The 18,890-nt window shown below is 57.8% G+C and overlaps 2 protein-coding genes across 2 annotated transcripts; one reads left to right on the top strand and one right to left on the bottom strand.

The window, feature by feature from the left end:
* Positions 1-514: 514 nt before the first annotated feature.
* BMP8A (bone morphogenetic protein 8a) lies at positions 515-12,705 on the top strand. The gene is made up of 7 exons (XM_072885343.1): positions 515-944; positions 7,932-8,124; positions 8,676-8,824; positions 9,625-9,819; positions 10,530-10,609; positions 10,986-11,096; positions 12,486-12,705. Exons 1-7 carry the CDS (start codon positions 515-517, stop codon positions 12,633-12,635), a joined length of 1,308 nt encoding a protein of 435 aa, XP_072741444.1. The 3' UTR covers positions 12,636-12,705.
* A 2,208-nt stretch (positions 12,706-14,913) lies between these two features.
* Positions 14,914-18,733, bottom strand: PPIE (peptidylprolyl isomerase E). Its single transcript, XM_072885344.1, has 10 exons — positions 18,660-18,733; positions 18,487-18,585; positions 18,284-18,327; positions 17,623-17,649; positions 17,343-17,424; positions 16,626-16,726; positions 16,380-16,503; positions 16,111-16,296; positions 15,378-15,520; positions 14,914-15,284 (listed from the first exon to the last, which is right to left on the bottom strand). The coding sequence occupies exons 1-10, from the start codon at positions 18,688-18,690 to the stop codon at positions 15,216-15,218; spliced, it is 906 nt and encodes a 301-aa protein (XP_072741445.1). The 5' UTR covers positions 18,691-18,733; the 3' UTR covers positions 14,914-15,215.
* Positions 18,734-18,890: the final 157 nt, after the last annotated feature.

Here is an 18,890-nt window from a genome sequence, read left to right as displayed (position 1 = left end):
GGTGCCCATGGGTTTGGTTGTTCATGGATTTGGGTGCTGATGAGGGTGAGCATGCCTAGGGATGGGTGCCCATGGGTTTGGGTGCCCATGAGGGTCAGCATCCCTAGGGATGGGTGCCCATGGGTTTGGGTGTCAGTGGAGGTGGGTCCCCATGGGTTTGGGTGCCGACAAGGGTGAGCATCCCTAGGGACGGGTGCCCGTGGGTTTGGGTGCCCACAAGGGTGAGCATCCCTAGGGACGGGTGCCCACGGCTTTGGGTGCCCAGCGCTGCACCCCGTCCCCGGGGCCGCCGGGCGGGGAGGGCCCGGGCGTCCCGGAGCCGTGGCCGGGGCGGCGCCGCCGGCGGGACCGTCCCTTCCCCTCGCCCCGCCGGGGCGGGCCGGGGCCGGGGCCGGGGCCGCGGCCGGGACCGGGACCGGGACCGGGACCGGGGCCGCGCCGCACCGCGCCGCACCGCACCGCACCGCAGCGGGCGGGCGGCGGGCGGGGCGGGGCCGGGGCCGGGGCCGGTGCCATGGGGCCGGGGCGCGGGGCGGCGGCGGGCCGGGGTCCGCTGGGGGCCCTGGCGCTGCTCTGGGCGGCCGCGGTGCTGTGCCAGCTGGGCAGCGGCAGCGTCCTCCGCCGCCGCCTCCACGCCGCCGGTTTCCTCCAGCGGCGGCTGAGCGGCGGCGAGCGGCGGGACGTGCAGCGGGAGATCCTGGCCGTGCTGGGGCTGCCCGGCCGGCCGCGGCCGCGGCCCCCCGCCGCCGCCCGCGCCCCCGCCGCCGCCGCCCCGCTCTTCATGCTGGACCTCTACCACGCCGTGGCCGGCGAGGAGGAGGCGGAGGAGGAGGAGGAGGAGGCGGCGGTGTCGCGGCCGGTGCTCACCGGGCTCAGCACCCAGAGCCCCCCGCCCGGCAGCGTCGTCAGCCGCGCCGACACCGTCGTCAGCCTCGTCAACGTGGGTGAGCGCGGCACCGGGGCACCGGGGCGGGCGAGGGGACCGGGAGGGCTGGGGCGGGCGGGGGGACCGGGGTGCACGGGCAGGATCCAGGCGGCTTGGGCAGGACCGGGGCGCACCGGAGGGACCGGAGCCTGCGGGGGGACCGGGGTGCACGGGCAGGATCCAGACGGCTCGGGCAGGACCGGAGGGACCGGGGCGCACGGTCGGACCGGAGCAGACCGGGGCGCAGGGGCAGGCGCGGAGCCTGCGGGAGGCCCGGGGCGCACGGGCAGGACCGGGCGGTCTCGGGAGCACCGGGCGCGGAGCCGGCGGCCGAGCCCCGCGCAGGGCAGCGCATCGCCCCGGGGGACGCTCGGGGTTGCCGCCCGCAGCGCCGGGAGGCGCCGGGGGACACCGGGGAGCAGCGCGGGGCGGGACGGGGCGCAGGGGGCTGCGGCGGCCGCAGGGTCGGGGCTGGGCGCGGCGCGGAGCCCCGCTGCCAGCCCAGCCCGGGCTGCTGAACCGACCCCGACCTCTGGCTCGGGGAGCAAACCTTGGCCCTGGCTGCGGGCAGGGGACCACGGCTGCCGTACTGACAGCTCCGAGCGTCCCGGGGGGCTGCCGCAGCGTGTCCCGGCTCAGGAAAGTCTCTTTTGCACAGAGCTGAGCTTAATAACAGCAGGAGAGCGGCTGTGAGGGACACAGCGGCCATGGGGCTGCAGCCTGGGTGCTGGGAGAGAGCGGCTGCGGTCCCTGGCAAGCTGCGCGCAGCCTCGGCACGAAACCCGGCTCCGCTTAAAAAAGTGGAGATGGAGAAGGGGAAAGTCATGCAGCGAGGGTGGGCTGAGGGCCGGCGGGCCGGGACCAAGCTGGGTCACCCAGCTTGTCCCCAAGTTGCAATGAACTGGGCTGCTTCCCCCGAACGCTGTCTCCATCGGAACACAGCGGAGGGAGGCTGGAAACCACCGCGGGCTGAGGCAAGCTCGTCCTGCCCGAGGGAGCTGCGTCGCCCACCCTGCGCTCCCCATTTTGGTGGGCGCACGTGAACTAGCCACGGAGCGAGCGGGGCACGCAGGCAGGACAGCAGCTCTCGTGCCAGCAGCAGGGTGGACCAAATTACCTGCGGTGGGACACTGAATCACGGTTCAAAATAAAATCCTCAAGGTTGCTAATTATTGCTGGAATCCCGTCCAGCTGGTTACTGAGCTCCAGCCACCGTCCTATTTCCAGGCGGTTGTGTGAGCGGCAGTGAAAGCAGAGCTATTTCCAGCCAGCATCAGCGGGGCCACGAGCACCCGGGGCACTAGGGGGTCCCCTCATGAGGGCAGGCACCAGGGTGGCCTGAACGCAAGCAGGATGAGCAGACCAGGCACACGGATATGGAGCTTTTCCCTGCCTCTGCTCGTTGCTCTAAGGGGTGTTCGGGTGTCCCTGCCTGGGCCAAGCACAAGGCTTTTGGGGAGCATTTGTGCAAAGGCCGGGGGACGAGGTGCGGGGTAGGGGAATGTTAGTGAGCACGGAGCAGTGTCCTGGCCCACGAGCTGCGGCTGTGGCTGGTGTCCTGGGCTCGGGGATGCCTCCCCAGAGCAAGGCTGGGTTCGGCTGCTGCACCGTGGTTTGCCAAAGGGCATGCAAGGGGAAGGTGCCTCACCATGGCACTGCTGAGGACCGGCCAGAGCCCCCTTTCCTCCCCTGCACCCCTCCAGGCCCTGCACGGGGTCCCCCCCCAGCCAGTGCTCTGAGCATGGGGAGAAACCCTCCCCGGGGAGCCCAGGCAGGGAGGGGACCTGCACCCTCAGGAGGAAGTATGGGTGAGCGAGGACCATGGAGGCATCTCGCAAGCCCTCTCCATCCATTCTTACATTCCCTCTGCCACGTGTGGATGTAAAGAGGCCAGGGAGCTCCCTGGGACAGACCCTGCTGCAGCGGACAGTGGTCAGGGGGTGCCCTCGGGAGCAGGCACCCAGCACCCAACTCCCATCTAGAGCCCTTGGGGCTGTGGGGACTTTGGGGCACCCAATCCCAGCTCCTTCAACACTCAAGACCACACAAGCACCATAAAGTGCTTTAAAATGGCCAGGTTTGATGACAGCCAGGGTGGGATGTTCGGGAGAGCTGCCCCGGAGGCATCGGTGCTGGCACAGGGGTGCTGGCACAGGGGTGCTGGCGCTGCTCCCCTTCCTGGTGCTCCTGGAGCAGCAGGGAGAGTTGGGGAACACAGTTGCAGCCTTCAATTTGAATGGCTTTGATTTCTGCGGCTTTGTCAGCCCCTTCATGTTAATTAAATAAATTTTTGTGGAAGAAGGCTAGCTTTCATTTGCATGCATAATTTGCTGCACAATTACCCTGATGGGGCATGCAAATGGGCTAAGTCGGTGCTCCATTGGGCACTTGGACCTCTTTGCTCCCAGCCACCCTGCGTAGCCCTGTGTGAGCCGGGCCGGAGCGCGGCTCCCAGCGGCACACCTTTTTCCTGGGAAGGGGAAATGACAAACCGCCCCGGCGCACAAACACGTCCTGGTTTGGGCGGGCAGAGCGGGCAGAGAGCCCTGCCTGCAGGCCTGGGCAGGTGGTGGGGCCGGGGGCAGCGAGGGCCTCCAGGCCATGGGTGGCCACCGGGCACCTTTGGTTGGGTTTGGTGGTGATGGCTCCATGCAGCCCGTCGTGCTCGCTGCCTCTCGGCGTGAAGATAAAACACTTGGTATAAGCCTGACCCGTGCTATTTCTGTGCGCTAACTGAAGGAGTCAGGTGGGTTGTATTTTTAAGCCTGGGGTAAGGATGGGCTTTGAGATTTCTTCTTGGCCGGGGCTGAGCCACCAGCTGTGAGTCACGGTTACACGCAGGGTATAATCACGGAGCAGAGAGGTTTGTAACGGGAAGGCGAGGAGGAGGCTTGCAGTGCTGCAGCGTGCCCGAGCCCCCCGCGACCGCCCATCGCACACGGTGCACACGTCCTCCCTTTCCCTCCCCAGCATCTGCCGCTGCCCCGGGATGTGGCCGGACTCCCCCCATGGCTGTTTCAGATGAAACAGTGAGGCAGCTCTGCCCGTGGCCGGACATCTTTCTGGCAAACGCTGGCTTCGCTGGATTTGCTTCCCGGGGAGTGCTGGGGGAGGAAGGCAGGGCCGTGCTCCTTGCCACCTTTGCAAAAATAGATGCAGTGCCCCGGGCGCTGCAAGGAGCCATTAGCGCAGGGTGGGAGCTCATGGAAACCTCTTTAATTTAGCCAGGGAGTTGGGGTGTGCTGCTCCGCTCCCCGTGCTGGCAGAGCATCGCTTGCTGCCGGCCTCGGCGCCCGTGCGGGCGCTCACCTTCGCCCCCGCACAGTTACCACCGAAATCCAACTGCTGTCAGCAGCCGGGTCGGGATTTTCCCACTCCTCACTTCATTTCGCAGCCGTTTGTGCCTCCTCCTCTGGGTATCCGCAGTGGCTCTGCCAGAAAACCTGGCACAGCCAAGGGACGCACGGCAGCGTTTTCCATGCAGAGGTGTCGGTGCTCCGTACACACCCGCCACGCGTGTTTTAAATAGGAAAAACTTTGCAAATAAAATCCCCTGGGGTCCACCTGCCCCACCGTGCTCTCGGCTGGCTGTTTGTAGGACTGGGGGAGCCGGGGCGATGCCAGCGGAGGCCAAGGCTGCCTCACAGCCACGTGCGGCTGGGCTGGGGGTGCCCGGTGCCGAGCCCCGTGTCCTGCGGCTCCTGATATTCACCTTGGGAGGATGGAGGAAGCGCTCGTGAGACAAAGTGGGAGCCTGGCAGAGGTTTGGCTGCATTTCGCAGCACTTGGGATAACTCCTAAGTCTCTCCCTGCTTCAGAAAGCCTCCGCAGCTTATTTTTTCCTGCTTGCAAGCGAAGGATAACATCTTCCTTGCATCTCCTTTAAACCTATTTTAGGATTCAGTGCACTTGATGTGGTTGAATATCCTGGCATTTCCTTTTAATTTAGTGTCTGAAATGATCATGGGGACCATTGGGAGCAGCCAGGACCAGTAATTACGACTGATGCACAGTTTATAGAAACAGAGAAAGTTTACAATGAAAAAGTGCAGCTATAAATAACCCGGGGAGCAGGACGAAGGCAGGCGGCCCCATCGCCCCTTCTCTGGGAAGAGATCGGAGCGCGCTGGGGCTGGGAGACACTGCGGGGCTCAGCCCGGCGGGAGCTGGGCATCCCCTGCCAGGGGTTGCTTGGCCCCACAGCCATTTAGATATGTATATAATACTTTTTTATTATTTTTTCGGCGTGGTGGGAGCACAGTTGTGGCATTCAGCTTTGGGGAAAGATGCAGCAGCTCTTAGGGGCGAGACAGTAAATGCCAAAGGAGGGGGCAAGGCGAGCAAAGAGCTTGGGTTGGGTTTTTTTAGTGTGTCTCATCCGCAATCCGGATAATCCGCCCACAGATAATTGAGGGTTGGCGGTGCGGCTGAGTCAACCCGCCTCGAATCAATAGCAGGTTCCCAGGCACGACGGGCTGCCGGCCGGCCGGGGAGGGCCCATCACCCGCACACGCCAGCACCAACAGCATTTTAGCACCCACTTTTCTGCCTGGGCAAAGGGCACTGGGTGCTTTCAGGATGCGACACGCGCTCCCTCACTGCACGGTCATAATTTTGCAGCCATTTATAATTTTGCCAGAAAACACAGCGATATTAAATCCCCCCCAACCTGCTAAATGCCGCGGAGCCGGTCCCATCCCCATCGCCCTCCTCTGCTGCGCTAACCCCGTGTCGGCACAGGGAGAGGATGCTTCGCCCTTGGTCCTGCCCTTCCAAGGGGGTTCCTTCTTCTGCGCCACAAAATGGGGATTCCTCCTAGTCTCTCATCCCAAATACCAGGCAGCTTGCTATTAAGGCCAGCTCATTTGGTTCATCAAGGTGCCCAGCTAATTGCAGTCTCCTTTAGCATTTCTCATCCCTGGCCAGGGCGTCCTGGGCTTCCATCCCTGCCAGCTCACCCGCCTCTGCCTTCAGCCCTGGTCTCCTCCATCACCACCGCAGCGTACAGATGCAAAGATTTCATAGCAAACTGCTTCTTTAGCAAAGGTTTTCACCCTTCTCCGGGGCCAAAAATCACCCCGAGGGCTTTTTCTGTGTCGCTGGGTCCCTGTGACCTCCTTGGCTCTGCCGCAAAACTCCCCCTGCCCTTCCCTGGAGCCACCCGAGCGGTGCCGCAGCATCGCTTCACCCAAGCCACTCGGCCCGTGAAGATCGTGGTGATTTCTGAGCCAGCATTTAGTCTGGTTGGGTCTCGCATGATGCCAGGGAGCAAAGGGCTGACCCAAGTGACCCATGAAACACCTGGGTGACCAAAAATACCTGAGGGGACACCGCTTTGTACCTGGGTGTCCCCTGGACCTCCTGCAGGACCTCCTGCTGGGGGTTTATCAATGAAAAAAAAAAAAAAAAAAGGAGGGGATTCCTCTGGTTGTGTTTTGGGGGGGTTTAAGGATTTTCCAAGAGCCGTGAGGCATCGACGGCCTCAGCAGCATCTTTAATGGCCCAGGAGGGTTAAACCATCAGTGATGGGTCAGTGGAAGAAATGGAAATGCAGAAAAGGGCTGGGGAGACCTTGAGCGGCTGCAGCGGGGTCGGGGGGCCGGTGCGTCCCCTCTGAGGGGGTGCGCGGGCCAGATCCGGCTCCCCGCAGCATCCTCCCGCCCGCAGCTGGCCGCCGGCCGGGCAGCCTCCCCACGGGAGCAGGAAGCGTTCTCCGCATCCGCCCCTGCCCGCCTGGCCCCGGGCTTTTTTTATAACATAACTTGTGGTGAGCCCAGTAGCTGGAGGGAATGTGAGGGTTTTTAAAAAAAAAAAAAAGGAAAAAAAAAAAAGAGAAAAAAAAAAATTAAAAAAAAAAGAAAAAAAATCCATGGATGCATAACAAAAATCTCAGCGTTCGGTTTGGAGAGATGCGCCACACCGCTCCCCCTGCATAAACGGGGATGGCAACTTTATGGTGTATTAAATTTAGAATGTTTTTTTCCCACCTGGAATGGGTTAAAGATTGCATTTAAAACATGCGTTTTTATTTATTTAATTATTTGTTTGTTTAATTTTTAAAAGTAAGCGCCGGGTCAGATTTGTTACATTGCCTTTGTGCCTGAAGCAGGAGGAGCTTTAATCACTTTAATTATATTCAGTCATGGAAGCCTGGAATATTTTTAAAGAATAATTTGAAGAAAATAATTACAGATTAGAGAAACTGTGTGGGGCTGCATTACCGTAAAGAAAGACGGCATTTTTTTCCTTTATGGACTTAATAAAAAAAAAAATCAGATTTTTTCCTTTCCCAACATGCACTAGATGATTGCTGCAGAAAGTAGGTATTTTCAGTAAAAAGCGAGGTTTTATTTTTCCAGAGCAGTGACCTGACAGTCTCCCGTAGGCTGAAAATCTTTACATTTCAGCAGCCCGAAGCCTGCAGGGCAGAGGGGACCTGTGACACCCGGCGATGGCCCCGGGGAGCCCTGGGCTGCCCAGATTTTGTCCCCCGAGCACCTGCAGCCAGAAGGGCTTGCAAAAACCCCGATTCCTGCTCCAGGCGGTCCCACCGCCCCGAAATGCTCGGGTTTTGGGGTGGGTTTTTCACCCTTTGGAGAAGTGCAAAGGGCTGCAGCCCCTAAACCACAGCGCGAGGGGCAGCTTCTCTGTGCGCTGGCCATAGCCAAGCCTTCATGCTTTTTATTTTAATTTTTTTTTAATTAATAATAAAGAAAGAGGGCCAGGAGGTTAACAGCAAAATAAAGTTGGGGCGGGGGATTGTGCAAAAAATGGGGGCGTTGCATCAAGATTAAAACTCTCTGGAGAGGAGAGATGGGAATTTGCTGCAGCAGCCAAGAGCTCAGCGGGGTGAGGGGCCCCGAGCCAGCGGGGTTTGTCCCCAAATCGGGGGCAAATTGGGTCGGTGGGACTCGGCGGGGAGCTGCAGGCTCTGATCAGCCCATCAGGGTGGCCGGTGCCACGGTGAGGGCCAGGCACAGCCCTCCCTGACCCCTTTGCTCCGCAGTCGAGCAGGACCGGGACATCTTCTCACCGAAGCCGTACTGGAAGGAGTTCAGATTCGACCTGACCCAGGTGCCCACGGGCGAGTCGGTGACGGCCGCTGAGTTTCGCATCTACAAGGCGCGGGGTGTCACCCGCCATGCCAACAACACCCTCCACATCAGCATCTACGAGATCGCCGCCGAGCACTCCAACAGGTGACAGGGGCAGGGACGGGGATGAGGATGGAGACGTGGATGGTGATGAGGATGGGGAGGGAATGAAGATGGTGGGGATGAGGATGGAGATGGGTGTGGGAATGAAGATGACGAGGATGGGGATGGGCATGAGGATGCGGATAAGGATGGGGATGGGAATGAAGATGGTGGGGATGAAGACAGGGATGGGGATGAACATGGGGATGGGGCCCCTCGCAAGCACCAGCCCCAGCACTTTCCCTTCTCACCGCCAAGGGAAGCAGCACCGCCACGGCCCCGCTGTTCCCACGTTTTCCCACCGGGCAATGTCAGACCCCGCTTTTCGGCCAGGGCTGGGAGGATGCTTTTCCCAGGGCAGCTGCCAGGGTGCCACCATCACGTGCAGCACAGCCGGCAGCACCGGGAGCCACCATCCTGACCCTGCTGTGCCGGGACCTGTATGGACACAGGCACCAAGGACTCATTTCCGTGAATTATCGCTGGTGCTGGTGCCCTTTGGTTGCTATTACTCACCTGCTTGGGTTTTTTTTTTTTTTCCCCCATTTCCACAGGGAGTCTGACCTGTTCCTGCTGGATGTCCAGGACCTGCGTGCCGGGACCGAGGGCTGGCTGGTATTTGACGTCACGGCTGCCAGCAACCACTGGTTAGTGGATCAGAAATACAACCTGGGGCTGCGACTCTACGTGGAGACGGACGATGGTAAGCCTGCCCAGCCTGCCTCCAGCATTTGAGGCCAAATCCCCAGAAACTGGAGCTTTCTCATCTCCCCTCTCAGTGCCATGGAGGGCAGTGGTGGGCAGGGTTTGTCGCGCTGCAATTTTAAATTTCCAGCTGTGATGGAGAACAGCGGGTGCCAGAAGTCGGCAGCACTGGATTTGCAGGCAAGGCCTGATAGCAAAGCCTCCCAAAGGCATTCATGCTAATGGGGTTCCTGGTGTGGGCTGTAATAACTCCATTAGCACTTAATGAACTCCTTACCTGGAGGGATCCCCGTGTATGTGTGGAGGATTAACCCTCTTCTCACCAAGGGGTCAAATCTGCTCCAAAAGTGCCATTTGCAGGCGCACGGGCACACAAAAGAGCATCTCTGCTCCCATGTAGGGAGAAATCGCAGCCGTTGGAAATTGGCTGCAGAAATCCATCCCCTTCCTTCCCAGCTGAGCATTCCTCCCCAGAGACAAAGGGGAAAAAAACCAAACAAACATTTGCTTGGGTCTCACTTGGTTTTTCAACCCGAATCGCTCTCCATGCCCATCGCATGGTGGTGGCCATGCAGGATGAGGCCGTACCACCTCTGTGAGCAGCCCGTCATGCACCCGCCTGGGGATGTAGGATGTACACCAGCAGAGAGGGAGCCTCCGGGGGGGTCCAGCCATGTGGGATGGCGAAACCGCAGCTCTCCGCTGCAAATTTCCTTCTGTATTTTTTTTCTCCTCCTTGCTTTAACCGAACGAGTTCATTCTGAGAGCAAACCTGAGCGCGTGGTCCCACCCCTGCAGGGCACAGCGTCGACCCGGGCTCGGCAGGGCTGCTGGGGCGCCGGGGGCCCCGCTCCAAGCAGCCCTTCATGGTGACGTTCTTCCGGGCGAGCCCCAGCCCCACGCGTGTTACGCGGGCGGCCAAGCCCCCGAGGAGGCGGCAGCCCAAGAAGACGAACGACCTCCCACATCCAAACAAGCTGCCGGGAATTTTTGGTAAGATCTTTGTGGGGTGAGAAGTGGTGTCCCTATGGGGCACCTATGTCCCTTTCTGGTGTCCCTATGGAAAACACCGTGCTCTGCTGCTGCCACGACCATGGGACCTTTTGTTAGTACCTTGTCTTGCAAGGAATCCCAATTTTGGCCCAGAAGTGCATCCCCGGGGGAGCAGAGCTCGGGGTTTTTAGGATTGGGGTTGTTTGCAGTTCAGGAGGTGCAGTGGGTCTGGGGCGGGTGCCCTCAAGGTGATGGTGTTTCGTGGGATTTTTTGGGATACCTGAATATTGGACATCTTTTTGCATCACTGCCCTCGGCTTTGAAGCCGCCCTGGGAGGGCATCACCCCAGGAGGGTGTCATGGCCCCGGGAAGCTGCTCAGGCAGGAGGGGAGTGGGAAGCCCCAGCTCTCCCAAACTCATTTATCTTGGGAAACCCTCAAAACCAACTCCGCTGTGAGCAGAGCTGGGATTTAGCCCTTTCCAGGCTGAATCTCCTCGTCCCTATGTTGGAGCAATAAATTTCAGGCCAGTTTGAAGCTTCTTTTCCCTTTGTGCAACAACAGAAGCTCCTCTTCTTTTTGTTCTTCTGAACTCACCCCAGTCGTACGGGCTGTTCAGTCCCACCCCTGAGCGGTGATGGCTGCAGCCGGGCGGGTGGTCGGGATGCTGGCACCGTGGGGCTGACGCTGGCTGTCCCCTTCTCCCGCAGATGACGTCCATGCCGCGGACGGGCGGCAGGTCTGCCGGCGCCACGAGCTCTACGTCAGCTTTCAGGACCTTGGCTGGCTGGTACTTGTCTACTGGGAGAAGTAAATGCGAAAAAACCCCATCGTCCTCCCCCCGGGCTCCCTCCCAGCCTGGCTTCTCCTGCCCATAAAGCGATCTGCAGCCATGTGAGCAGGGCAGGGCAGCCGGGAGCTGCCGCAGCTCCGTCCCAGGAGCTGGGAAGGCAAACATGAACTGCCACAACCCCAAACCCCACCGGTGACCCCGAACAACTCAGTGCTCAGTCCAAAAACTCAAAATAAACCCTTGCTGCTGGCATGGCCACCCGGGGAGGAGCCGGCTGGGTTGTTTTTGCAGGTGGGGAATGGATGAAGGGGCACAGAAAGGGTAAAGCCCATGGCGTAACCGGTGTAAACCCTTTTTTTTTTTTTTTTTGCAGGACTGGGTGATTGCCCCACAGGGGTACTCAGCCTACTACTGCGAGGGGGAGTGTGCCTTCCCGCTGGACTCCTGCATGAATGCCACCAACCATGCCATCCTGCAGTCCTTGGTCAGTGCATCCCGCAACGGCAGCCCCAGGGGGGGATGCTGGGGAGCGGTCGGAGCCCAGCGGGTCCCCGTGGAGAGCTGGATTTGGGGCTGGGCACACCTGGGTTTGAGCGCGTTTAGGTCAGAGGGTGCAGTTTAGCCCCAGCTCCCAATAAAAAAATCGGTGGGTGCATGCACATCTGGATGGGTGCTCCCCTGTCAGCTGGTGGGCGAGGGCATCGTGTCGCCCGTGCATCCTCCTCGCCAGCCGTGCGCGAGGGTTTCATCCGAGGTCCCAGGAAGCACCGTTGTGGCTCAGCACCCAAACGTTGGGCTCAGCATATTCTAAGCAGGAAGGCTTTAATGCCCCGTTTTTCCCAAACCCACCCCACATCCCAGCCGGTGCTTTAATTTCTGGAATTTCCTGCCCTGTGAGTGTTTGATTTCCCAATGGCAGAGTCACACCGGCTCCGGTGTTCGCGGTTAATTATAGGGAGAGCCGAGTCCTCGTCCGAGCCTTTGAAGGTGTTGCCTGGCGGGGTTTAATTTTTGCATTGACAAAGCTGCCAGAGGCCCCGTCCGGGGCTGGGCACGATCCTGGCAGCGGCAGGGAGGGGTCCCCTTCCCCCCTACACCCACCCATCACCCCTAAACCCAACGCTCTTCCTGAAACAGAGCCGTTCGGGCAGGATGTGAATCACCTGGTGCCTGGATCCAGCCCTTCTGGGAAGCGCCGGGGCAAACGCGGCCGGGGAGCCATGCCAACCCCGGCCAGTGCTGCAAATAGCAGGGTTTGACAGCAAAAACACCGGACTTCCGAACTAGGAGAGCTCGGCTGCCCCTGCAATAAATTAATCGCACATGTCGGGTAAAGCCGGCGAGGGCTGTGTGCATCCGGCAGCCTGTGAACCTCCCCGCTTGCACTGTACAGTGAATTACTGGGATAATGTGTGTCCCGAGCAGGGGATGAAGGAGCCGAAGGAGAGTTGTGCTCAGAAAGGCGTTGTGTACTTAAGATTTTAGTGCAATATGGTAAATTTGGGGCAGCACTGAGCCCTGAAGGAGAATCTCTATTGCAACAGCATCCAGCACCCCCCACCCACACAGGAGCGAGTCCCGCACTGCCCTGATTTTTTTTTTTTTTTTTAGCCATTTGCCTATTTACAGAGAGAAAAGGGCCCAGAAATCCCAAATTAATGAAGGGGCTGCCTGGCCCACGCAGTGCCATGAGCCCCGATCCAATATAAACTGCAGCAAGGACTGCTCAGTGTTTAGAATAAATATTTTTGCAAAAAGCTGGAAATAATCTCCCCATTCACCCAAGCTTTTTGCAGTTAAGAGCTGGTTTGATGCTTTTCCTTCTGCCCGGAGCCACGTTCGCTGGCACTGACGGGCTCCATCCATCCCCCAGGTCCACCTGATGAAGCCCGAGGCCGTGCCCAAGGCGTGCTGTGCCCCCACGAAGCTCAGTGCCACCTCCGTCCTCTACTACGACAGCAACAACAACGTCATCCTCAAGAAGCACCGCAACATGGTGGTGAAATCGTGCGGCTGCCACTGACGGCCGGGTCCCATCCCGGCCCCACCAGAGCAATGTGACACTGGGTTCCTGCTGCGTGTGGAAGAGGAGTTTCATGGGCCGCATCATAGCAAAGTCCATTAATAATAATAAATAATAAAAATAAATCCCTCCCACCCCTTCCTAGAAGTGGATGTAAATAGTATATAACTTTTATTCTCTTACTACACTTAGTGAGACACATACATATATACACATATATATATAGGAGAGGATGTGGCTGGTTACGTGTCTGTTTTGTTTGTGGCTGATGCGTTTTCCCCTCGCGCTGCTGGCTCAGAGGCTGCTGCAGTCCCTGGTGTTCGCAGAGGCAGTTTGGGCTGAAGGGTAATTAGGACAAGGGAGGCGGCATCCGCGTTGCTCTGGGATTGAGCCGTTTCTAGCCATGTACGTCTAACTCACTCACCTCTAACCAGCGCTTTTAATTCCCTTCATGAAAACACCGTCAGCCAATTAAGTAGCTGGCTGACTAACCCGCTCCTGTTTACTTAAAGTTCACGAAACTCAGCCAGTTGGAAAAAAAAAAAATCCGTATTGAGCTACGACACTGTTATAAAATAAACGCCTAGTTTGGAAAGTAAACACATAGTTTCTCTTGCTGTTTGTTTTTTAATAAATGTCACAGCACAGCAGCGCTCTGTTTGGCAGACGGGATTTCGCAACGAAAAAATACTTGGGATTGGCTAAAATGGTACCTATTTGCTTGAAAATAAGCCCCGCCAAAGCGTTGTGATGTGAGGTTTAGGTCAGGCTGCGTCTCCGTGGCTAGAGAGCGGCTGCGCTCACCAGTGGATGCTTCCCGGGGGCTCACGACGGGGCTGTGGCCACACTGGCCCCAGCCCCGGGCAGCTTCCCTGTGCTATTTGCACAATTAAGTTATTTATTTGCCCTGATTTTAAAAGTAAACAGCCTGGCCTGTTTCTCAGCTTGGGTACCTGGGAAACCTTGTGTCACTGAACAAATAATGAACCTCATTTAGCTGAATACAAAGAAAAAAAAAATCCCAATAAACCCACCAAAATAAGAAAGATCTGCTCCCTGCCAATGCCTGGCTTCCGGAGAAAAGGTCTCGCCTCTTTGGAAAGATTTAATCTGCCAACTAATTCCATATGAAATCCAGCTCAGGATGCGATCACGGCTCCATGCGACACAGTGCCTTCTGCAGAGAGCGAGCCCTGGGCTTCCATCGACTACTTCCATCAAGCAAGGGCTCTCCCTGCGTCAGGTGTTGCTGAAGATTTCTGCAAGGTCCGACTTCAAAAATTTGAGATTTAAACAACAAAAAGAAAGGAGCAAGGAAGGGAAATGCTGAGTTGGTTTCTCTGTTTGTCAGGTATCACGTCTGAGTGCCCATATCTCACTTTGTCCCAGTCGGGCAATGCACGACCCCCAAACAGTGTGGAAAACGGGCAAGTGAATAAAACAACCCAGTGTTTATTACGGAAAAGCAACACCCCTGATCTGTGAGCAGCTGGGCTGGTGAGACGGAAAATCCCCAACTGCACAAGCCCTTAAAAACACCTCCTAAACCCCAGCCCCGCACACCTGACCCTCCTCTCTGCCCTGGCAGCCCCATCCCTCCTGCAAACGCCTGTGCAAGCTCTAAGCCACACATCCCTTCCTCCCCGCAAACACGCATTCCCAGAAGCACCCAGTGCCATCATTTCACAGGAAACCCCAAATCAATCACTTTCCAACAATGTGGTTACCTTTATGGTGCACGGCCAGAGCTACCCACTGTCGGGAGCTATAAATGCATGCATCTATTCCACTCTGCAAACCAGAGTTTGGGAATTAAACCCCTTCCTACAGCCTCATCATTTTTTTTTTTTTCCTTCTTCTTCTATCACCCAAGGGTCTTCGTCGTTTCCCGGTACTTCTTGTCCAGATCTTGTTCTCCCACTTACACATCCCAGTAAATGCCCTCCCTCTCGGATGGAGATGGAGTTGGACCATCAGGTCCATCATCCTTGCTTCCCAGCAGGATGGCTGCCAGCCAGGGACCTGCCTCCCTCTGCTGATGGGAAATGACATTACAGAGCCAGGGACAAACCAAAAATGCCTCCACGAGATCCTGCTGCGGAAAAAGCATGAGATGTGGCTCTGCTCTTCTTGCCCCAGCACGGGTAGCTTCCCCTGGAGCCAGGATTTAGACACCGGGTTTGAGAAGATGAGGGTAAAAGCAATAAAAGCATCTTTGCTCAAAAGTAAAGACCATCCTCACACAGTGAGAATTCAACAACCAGGGGTAGGTCCTCAGTATTTTTAAAACTAGGTTTTATTTTTACCTAATATAGTCTTTCCGGAACACAGCAGCAGAACCGGCCCTGCCCCGCTCGGGGGAGCACAGGACGGCGCAGGCTGAAAAGTGATTTATCCTCGGGTGGGTCAGACCCCCCGCAGCGCTGTCCGCAGGCACGTTCACACCAAGCTTTGCAGAATTTCAACAGAAGCCGCGGGAGCGGGACACTGCTGGGGGGTCACGGGGCCGTCCCACCGCAGCCCCCTCCCCAGCCCCTCCTGGCCAGGCTCAGCCCATCCAGCCCCCTCCAAGAGCCGAGCTCACGGGCACTCCCCGCAGTCTGAGATAATCACCTTCTGCTTTGGTTTCCCGTCTTTGGTGCCCTGAGCCTTTGAGAGAAGAGCAGCAGGAATTAAAGACACGAAGTCCAAGAGCAGGAAGGAGGTCGGCTCTGTCCCAGCCGCCCCGCTGCTGGCACCTACCTCGATCTGCCGCACCACATCCATGCCCTCCGTCACCTCCCCGAACACCACGTGCTTCCCGTCCAGCCAGTCTGTTTTATCGCAAGTGATGAAGAACTGGGAGCCGTTGGTGTTTGGGCCAGAGTTTGCCATAGATAACAGCCCTGTGATCAAAAGGTGCAGTGTTATGGCTGGGGAGGGAGCGATGAGCTCCAGCACATGAGCCGTTACTTCGACCCAAACCCATTCCCATGCTCTACAAAATGCTGCCGGTTTTAGGAGAGCCTCTGAATATTAAACTCTACATAACCCATTGGAAACCAATTATGTCGAGAGAGAAACACTTGCAAGCATGAAAGATGGAAAGTGGTGGAGATTGCTCATCTATTTTTAGTTGCAGTAATAGAAAAGCAGTTTGTATGGAGATAAACCTGCTTGCTTTTCGCTGCTTTTCATAGTCACACTGTGACATTCCCCCTTTAAAATCAAACCGGAAAGCAGCTTTGAAACTCTTTCTCCACGATGTAACACTGGAAATTAACAGTGCGTGGATGGAGAGCGAATGATGCATCTCTGCTTACTGAACGTCGGCGATACACGACAGTCTGACCGCAGCAGAATCGTTTGGCCAACGTAGATCATAATTCAGGGCTGCTACTATCAACGTGGTCTAGGTCAAAACAGCCCAAGCGTGGCCTCTAGATCACGCTGAGCCATTTTGTTCTCCAGCCCCTGCCTGGGGAGATGGCTCTACCTGGCCCCGTGTGTTTGAGAATGAAGTTTTCATCATCGAACTTCTTCCCGTAGATGGATTTGCCTCCGGTGCCGTTGTGGTTGGTGAAGTCGCCGGCCTGGCACATGAACTGGGGGATGATGCGGTGGAAGCTGCTCCCTTTGAAGCCGAAGCCTTTCTCGTGGGTGCAGAGGCAGCGGAAATTCTCTGTTCGGGGGCAAGGGGGAGAGAGGTGAGAGCTGCGTCGCAGCTGGAAGCAACCACGCTGGGGAGGCTGACCCTTTCCTCACCTACGGTCATGGGCACCACATCTGAGCGCAGGAGGATCTGCAGCCGCCCTGCAGGTTTGTTTCCGATCTTGATGTCCATGTAAACGTGAGGGTTGGCCCGGGATTTCTTGGCAGGAGGCTCGCCCTGGGCAGGAAAAGAAAAAAACAAGTTGAGATGACATTCCTCTGCTCTGCCTCAAGATGGCTGGCCCCACTCTCTGTCTTTGGGACAGCAAGGATACAGGTGGCTCTGGTTGTTTTTCCTACCTCCTGCACCTCTGGTTTGGGGGCCTCTGCTCCTGCCTCCTCTGTGTTCTCCTCCAGAGTCTTCCCCGAAAACTTCTTCAGCCAGTCGTCGTCCGACCAGACTGCGATAGCAAAAGGAAGGGTCAGAGCACAGGAATCGAACTGAACCAAAGGGCCATGCGTGAGCACGCAGGTGGCTGCACGGGGCAGGGCACAGCACGGTGCTGGCAGCAGATCGCACCAGAGGCGTGGGAGCACGTGGCTGGCAGCAGCCTACCCCAAAACACACGGTGTGCAGGGAAATGAGGGACAAAGTCATCCCTTCTTCCTCCCAGAGGTGCCACACATCACCGGGCAGGGCAAGCTCACGGCCTCTTCCCTGCGACTATCCCCATGCGGGGCAATTGCTTGCGATGGCCTTGGCCCCATTTGCTTTTACAGATGTGGCCAGATGCGTGGGTAATTCTGCCTGGTACATGTGTGCGTGCCGTGCCCTCTGTCAGAGGGCACAAAGGCAACTGGAAGTGCTGCCAAGAGTATTTCCATCTAAGGAATTGGGGGATATTTTTAGTTATTAGGTTATTTGATTACGAGGATGCTGCTCAGACCCCTGAGATCCCCAAATAGGAGGCAGGGAAGAGGTCTCTGCCTCAGGGTCTGGGGAACCAGAGAGAAAGGCTGATGCACAAAGCTCTGAACATCCACGGGGATGCTCTCCCCTCCCGGGCACCAACTCACCAGGCCTGGATGATCCTTCCTTAATTCGCATCGGTTTAGCCAAGTTCACACGAATTGTCCTACCAAAGAGCTCAGACTCATTCTGCAGAGGAAAAAAAAGCAGAACAAAACCCACCAAAAGGTAAAAAAGTCACCATGCCCCCCAAATCCCTGCAGAGGTCAGAGAAAAACAGAGTTTGCTTTCTCTGTGTAGCCCATGCCACATAGGGCCTCACTCTGTGCTACTGGGAAGACGGCAAAGCCACGCGTCTCCGGAGGCAAGGGGGAACAGGGTCTGTACCATGTTGTCAATAGCTGCTGCCGCATCCTGCCAAAAAAGCGAAAGAAAATCATTATTATTGTTTCTTCGCACTCTACCTTTAAAAGCGAGGCTCAGCCTACACGCGGCCCAGCGTTTCATTGCGAAAAAGATTGCCAAAGGACTGTTTTCCTAAACCTCATCTACCCCAGGGCTGTAAAACCAATGGATCTTGCAAGAGCCGTATCCAAACCAGTATCTGGGGTTTGTCTTCCCACAACCCATCCAGTAAACTCATTTTATGTACAATGCTTTAACACTTACATAACACATTTGGGAGAAGGGGAGAGATCTTGCATATAAAGCCCAGGACAGATTATAACACAGCAAATATATGACAGCCTGTGCTGCACACGAAGCCAAGAAACCCACCTGCTGCTGCTGAGCTCCAGGGCCAGCAGGCAAGCAGTTTGGGCCAGCAGTGGCCATGCTTCAGCCCAAAAGAAAGTGGGAAAAGCGGGAACTCGGAAAGGCAGAAGAGCAGCTCCCGCTGCTCGAGAACAATCTGAGGCTGTGGCAGGTAACCCCCGCCTGCTTCCATCAACTGCAACACTGCTGCCCCAAGGGGACGAGGATCCAGCCCAAAAACACCAGGGGAGGAAGAGGAGGGCCCAAGCTGCTCAAGTATCTGCCCCTTTCTCACCTCTGCCAGCTCAAATTCAATGAAGGCGAATCCCCGGTGCTTTTCTGGAGAGACAGAGAGAGAAGCAAGCGGTAACGGGCAGCAAAGACACACCGGTCCCACGGCGACCCAGCAGCGCTTGGGTCCCGTTCCCTGGCTGTCCCGGAAAACCGCCCCGGAGCGAGGGATGCTCCGACGGGACGCAGCACCCCCGGGCCACGCACCCGTCTCGTAGTCCAGCGGGATCTGGATGTCGGTGATGTCCCCGAAGGGGATGAAGGCGGCGTGCAGCACCTTCTCGTCCACCTCCTCCGCCAGCCCGCCTGCGGGGCGGACACCGGTCACGGCCTGCGGACCCCGGCCCCGCTCGGGGACCCCCCCCGGCCCCGCCACTCACCCACGTACAGCACCCGCTTGGTGGCCGCCATCTTCCCTCCGCCCCGCCCCGGAACCGCGCGGAGGCTCCGCCCGCCCTTCCGCGGGGCCGGCCCCGGGCCGGGCGGGGAGCAGAGGGGCGGGCAGCCCCGGGGGAGCAGCCCCGGGAGCCCCTTCTGCTTCCCCGGGACGCTCCAGCCGCCAGCGCCTCGCGTCTTCCCGACACGAAGTGCGCCTCGGTCCCACGGGGGAG

The sequence above is a fragment of the Ciconia boyciana genome, chromosome 21 (genome assembly GCF_034638445.1).
Source record: "Ciconia boyciana chromosome 21, ASM3463844v1, whole genome shotgun sequence".
NCBI classification, from domain to species: domain Eukaryota; kingdom Metazoa; phylum Chordata; class Aves; order Ciconiiformes; family Ciconiidae; genus Ciconia; species Ciconia boyciana.
This window is presented reverse-complemented; position numbering and strand designations above follow the sequence as displayed.